Source organism: Anoplolepis gracilipes, chromosome 9 (assembly GCF_047496725.1).
Source record: "Anoplolepis gracilipes chromosome 9, ASM4749672v1, whole genome shotgun sequence".
NCBI lineage: Eukaryota > Metazoa > Arthropoda > Insecta > Hymenoptera > Formicidae > Anoplolepis > Anoplolepis gracilipes.
Window position 1 is genome coordinate 12,433,954 of NC_132978.1, and position 6,431 is coordinate 12,440,384.

Genomic DNA, 6,431 nt, shown 5'->3' on the forward strand with positions numbered 1-6,431 from the left:
GTTGAGAGAGAGAGAGAGAGAGAGAGCCGCAGAGAGTTCCACCCCATTGCAAATCCCGAGAATTATGCTCGTCGAAGCGTAAAACGCGTGGGTACTCCGTGAGATGCCGCGTAATTTGCTCGCCGGGACGCGCGTGTAAAAGCGGATTCCGCGCGGTAGACGCGACATTTCCGTTCCGCGGCGACGCGGAACGCGTTCTCAACCTGATGTACGGCACCTGGCGTATGACAGCGGTGATTCATTAGCTACCGAAAAGCCAACGAATCTCTATATCACCAACCCGACTAAAATTGAAAAGAGAAAGAAAGAGAGAAAAAAGACTCTCTTTCTTTCTTTCTTTCCCACAAAAAAAATTTAAATTTTCATTACAAAACTATTTAATCTTTCGATGGTGCAATATTTTCCTATTATTTTTCTCTGTTTTCTTAAGACAATTTTTCTTAGCTAGTAGAGTTAAAATAAAGATTTACTATAAATGAAAAATTTTCATTTTTATGTACTTATCACTAAAAAAGTTTATTCAATATAAGAATATTAAGGAAGTTAAATTATATTCCACATGTCGAATCTTTACTTTCATTCGCAAATCAATCATTAATTTTATATTTTAAAAGACTAAAAGTGTGCTTTGCGCAAATTCCTGAATCTCGAAATGTACATTAATTACATGGATTAATTTTTGACATAGTTGACTTGTAGAGTTGCCTCTTAAATCAGTATTAAAAATATATCATTAAAATATATTCCACTTAAAATATGACACATAAAATATTCATTGTTTAATTTTGAAGTTATTTAACACGTATAAATATTTCAATGTCGATGTTAAAATTAAAAATATGTAGATATATTCGAAAATAATTCACGTTACACAAATACAGTTATGGAAAGCGAGGCTGGTTAAGTAAACCAATTCGTCTCTTGCTACATTAACGTAACGATTAGATAAGGGCCACGGTGCGGCGCGGCGCGAACGCCTACCCTGTATCGGGACAATCTCCGGCTTACTATAATTTGTAAGCCTTCAGCCGTCGCGCGGATAAGAAAGATACATCTCTCCTCTGCCTTGTAATTACAGGTTTCCATTTAAACGGCCGCGCCGCGGGTTAGAGAACGCCCATTTGTCTTTAACTGGCGTCTAACAGACCACGTGTACAAGTATATCGAGGTTTCCACACGCGCGGCCGAAAGCCGGGATAAATTCCGCGCGCAACTTTCTACGGTACGCGTCGTACACGGTAAACATCTATCTACGAAGGTGTGCCAGCTGCGACGCGTTTACCTGTCGATAAAAATTTCGTCGCGCTTTTTTTCGTCGACGTAATCGTAAATTTTCTTACAATGATAAATCACCGGCGCGGATAAAGACGCGGCGTAAATCATACAATCGACCGTTCGACGAAGATTTTACTTACGTCGCCGATTTCTCTTCTTTTTAACCTAACGTTTTTTTTCATCTTCGTCAAAACACGACGCCTTTTCTTTTCATAATTACGGACAACGATAAAGGAATATCACTTTGCGCAGAAAGAAAACTCACGTTCGTTTTTGACTAACGCACGGTGTAAAAGAGCGGAAGCATGTCCGTCATAATAATCAGAAATCATCATCACTTCATAAACGGAAAAGTCAAGGAACCAGACTTCCTCCCGTTTGTCTGCGGCAGAATCTCGAGTAACGCTTGTTTATCACGACACCTACACCTCACCTAATACGCCACCTACTATATGTCGACAACAAATGTTGCTCGCCGTGCGATTCTTATCTCGAGCTCTCTCGAATCGCTTCTCCGCCTTGTTTTATCTTTCATCGCGAGGAGACAATAACTCGTGCCAACACTTTTCGCTTTTTTCTTTTTTTAGCTTATGACGTCGCTACTATACCTTTATCCATGATTATATTTCATCATCTTACACGGCCTAATTAATATAATTATACATCGATCTTTTTAACTCTTCGATATTGGATATTCGACTTTACGTTTTGCGAATACGGTTCTTGCGAAGCAACGCGAATTAGAACCAGACACTTGACTCAAATCCATAAAGACAAATTTAATGTGTACAAGATCGAGTGCACGGATCTTAAATGAGCAAGAAGACAGATATAAAGGGATAGATAGAGAGTAAGAGGAAAGATACGAGAGAGTGACAGGCAAACGTAGTGAGAATGACACACTCGTTTCCATTTGAGCAATTTCAGTGCGACACAAGGCCGAGACGGAACGGGACGGGACGAGACGGGACGAGACGAAGCCGAGCCATGCCACGGTTGTCTTGCCGTCATGGGGAAGAAAGCCGACGAAACGCCAGGAACAAAAGAGATGAGACAGGGCCTGTGGGGTGCGCGAGCTGTCACCTGCATTGTGTGTCGCCGGCATGTCTTCTCTCCCTCTCCCTTCCCCCTTTTCCCTCCCTCCCGGCTCACCACCGTTCCACGTGCGTCATCCGCACCACCGTCACCGCCGCCGCTGTCGCTGCCGCTGCCGCTGCCGCTGCCGCGGCTTCTCAGCTATCCTCGTCTCCTTTTCGCCGCCCGCTTCCACAAGGAAGACTGTCCTTCTTCAACACCTGGTTCTCGTACTCGAGGATCTCTCTCTCTCTCTCTCTCTCTCTCCCAGGGGAAGGGGGTACAATAGCCGTCGGCGGCGCCCGTGTACGTCACAGCACGCCTAATCACTCTCGGGCGGGCGCGTCTGCTATTGAGATGTTTAATTAACTCCATTGTGATCCTCTTTCGGGCTGCGACACGCCGCAACGGCCCGATTATCGTCGGGCTTGAGGACAAGGGTTTACCGGCTTAATCTCGGACATTTTTGTGTAGTGCTCGTTCGGTTAAATTCAACAGCGCATTCGACTGTTGATGTCAATAAAATTGAGCACGTTCGCAAAACAACGCGAGGATCTCATTGTCTAGTATAATATGTAAAACAGGTTAAAGTTTTAGAAAATTTCAATCTCTCATCTATCTACATTAAATAAAGTTTTTTTTCTCACATTATGAATTATTTTTACGATATCATTTATTTAGTCTGTTACAAATGTTATCTCATCGTAAATAATGCCACACGGATAATGTTAAAAGGCTCATTTGAAATATTGCATTCTTACAAAAAGAGCTTTTCTAATAAGTAGAATGTTGAAGTAGATTGTTAGTTGTGTGGAACTACGTGTACATTGTCATGAACAATCGAGCGATAAGGATTGTATTGATAGTTCCATACGTGTTGCTCCAGCTTTTTCTCCGAGTCGGTTGATAAAACTCTGGGAACGACGAAGTGATGTAGCGGTTGTTGCTGGTGTACAACTGATCTAATTGGTTGGCTTCGATAAATGTTGGGTACGACCGAATGCTCCTTGCGAACAATTGGCACTGCAGCCTGTTGCTTGTAAACGTTCTGCACAACGGGCTCGTTCTTGTAAATATTCGATATTACTGCGTGCGTCTTGAAAATGGTCGATGGTTGCTTGTGAATGTTCTGTACGACGGGTTCTTGCTTGAGAACAGTTGGAAGGACAGATTTTTTCTGATAAACATCCGGTACTACAGGCGTTTTCTTATAAAGCGTTGCTACAACTGGCTCTTTTCTAATTATTGGCACAATCGGCTTATTCTTGTAAACGCTGGATACCGCTGGAACTTGATTAACATTAGAGCGAGCCAATACGTCACCGTGAAAAATGTTTGTGCCGAATTCCCACTTGATGCCGTTTTTGTAAGAAGATTTCAATCGATGTACTTGCCCAGCGCTCAATGCGACGAAAAGAACGGTCACAACAACGAGATGCTTCATTCTGTTAAAAAACTTGTCTTACTTTTAGCGTAAAATGCTCAGAAACTACATGGACGACAGTTGGAGACTGTTCTGAGATTTGTGGATCGATGGTGGCGTTTAAATAGCACTCCGAGGAATGCAGCGATATGGTGATCATTGGATGAATTATTTTGTTTCTCCGAATCATTCAATAAGAAAGAAAAATGAGCAGAATTGTTTAATCGTTTCTTTTCGTATTCTAATCGTCTATTTTATTCTCAGACGAAGGATAGGAAAATAGAATGATACGTTTGCAATGGCGTAGAATTAGCTGTATATATATATATATATATATATATATATACATATATATAATAATTTGATTTTAATGAAGAAAAGTAAAAATATATTGATTTCTTTAAAATATTTTTACGTAATGTTTCCTTTTTTCAAAACTGAAAATTACAAAATACCAAAGAAATTGTTTAAATTATTTTTTCTTTAATTTTACATAACATAATTACAATTACACCGGGATAAATTATACTTTTTGATATTTTAAATAATATTTAACCAGAAGAATTAAATATATCGCTCGTAAGTAAATATTTAATTCGCGAAAAAATGAAACGACGAGCATGTGAAGTAGATCGTGCAATCAAATCTAGGTGAAATATTTTGCTTATATCCTTCGTATAACGTAACATCGCGCCATTGGACGTGCAGAGCGGTATGTTGTAAATTTCTCGCAGGCCAGGTCTTGTCGCGCTAGCTTATTCGGCCGCGATCCAACAACGACCAGTAGACTGCCGGTTCGTATATTTTAAGAGTCGATGCTGCTGGTAGACGTATTATTTCTCGTGCATTTCGAATGCACGACCGTGCTGCCCGTGCGGGCGCATCGAAAATCGGATACTGGTTTTCACGGCGGGTCGCGGGCGTCGTTTAGATACGAACGTTATTTTGTATTCAAAGACCGGAATGTGCACTCTCTCTCTCTCTCTCTCTCTCTCTCTCTCTCTCGACTCTTGGTCATATTTATTTTCGTATTATTTCGCTTTATCTTTATTTGCGTGTTTAGGTGTGCTAAACGGCCGCCGATACGTTCCGTAGCTTGTGACGCTCGATGCCAAATCACAAGACTTGGATACGACAATGGCGTTTTGATCGCTCACATATCCTGCGAAAAGATACAAAGATCTAAACTATCTTTTGCGCAAAGTAAGCCTCGACTAAAGTACATCGATATCAGACAATAAAAGATATATTTGTGACCTGTATTTTATTACTAAAGATTTTGAATCATCACACTGAGACTATAATAAAGTTTTTATATTTACTATATTTATATGATAAATATATCATAACGATTCTCACGCTATTGAGCAAACAGTCGCATTTTTAAAAAAATATTTGTTTACACACAGCCTTAAGGCGATTTTTATCGTAATCTCACACGAAGAAATCGCTAGTTCCACGATTGTAAATTTGAGCGACGCGACGATCGTTCATTTATGATTCAGACGACGGCGGTTTGAATTAGAATAAACCTTTTAACTTAGGTATTGCTACATGTCTGAATTACGACGTGACGGAGTTATTAATTGCGTTAAGGCAAGACTGACATGAGTAAGAAACAGAGAGAGAAAACGAGTTATTAAGGATCGAAGATAATGACATTGTGTATGGCCGCGCGTGTTGTCGAGTCTCGTGTTTTTTTTTCCACGATTGTGGCTTATCCGCGTCGTTTATCAATGATAGATTTGATAAATGTCAATGCGCGTGGCAAAAATAAAATATAGATGTAAGCGACCATGCAAGCATAGAGTGTTTTATTTCAAGTTACGAAAACATATTTACATCTGGTCGATGCTTAAGAGAATATATATGTATATAAAAAACTAATAATAAAAATATTTATAATGTTCTCATTTAAGATAATGATTGGACATGGAAAAATATGGAATTTATTTAGTTACTAAATAATACCGAAAAATCATGTTACGAATAGCATACACAACTAGAAAGTTTCTTTTTCTTCTCACTCATATCGCGACATTTATATTACCATAATATAACGCATTTCATAAATGTTTTTCTCGGACATAAAATGTAAACGTAAGTAGCCTCATAATTTCGCGAAATTATACAATAACACATATGTTGAAAACTTTTAATACGATTGTATGCTAAATCTTGCATTTATTTGTAAAATTTTAATCTTATTATAATTATCCGTTAACATGTAGACTGTTGACAAATTTCAAATGTGTTTAATCTTTTAAAATTCTAGATTTAAAATACATATAATCGAAATAAAAGCAAAGTTTTAAATTAAAAACCTATTTGTTATATATATAGTTATTTTCAGTAATAAAATATTTAATGACTTTCACTCTATTAATGTGATAAATATATCTGTGAATATATAATCTTAAACAATCTACACACGTAAATTTTATAATATATGCTTGCTTACATGTGATAAATAATTCGTGCTGTACAAAACTAATATACAATATACGAAACATAAAACGTGATATACATATAAATATGTTATTTGCATACTGGATAGGGGAATATACATATATAAGTGATAGTAATTAAAAATAACAACTCTACATCTATGATATAAAAGTTACATAGGCAATAATATGTATTTTACCGATAAACACGT

At 38.1% G+C, this 6,431-nt stretch overlaps 1 protein-coding gene across 1 annotated transcript; it reads right to left on the minus strand.

The window, feature by feature from the left end:
• Nucleotides 1-2,644: 2,644 nt before the first annotated feature.
• LOC140669330 (uncharacterized) lies at nt 2,645-4,056 on the minus strand. The gene has a single exon (XM_072899072.1). It carries the CDS (start codon nt 3,791-3,793, stop codon nt 3,152-3,154), a length of 642 nt encoding a protein of 213 aa, XP_072755173.1. The 5' UTR covers nt 3,794-4,056; the 3' UTR covers nt 2,645-3,151.
• Between the last annotated feature and the right edge of the window lie 2,375 nt (nt 4,057-6,431).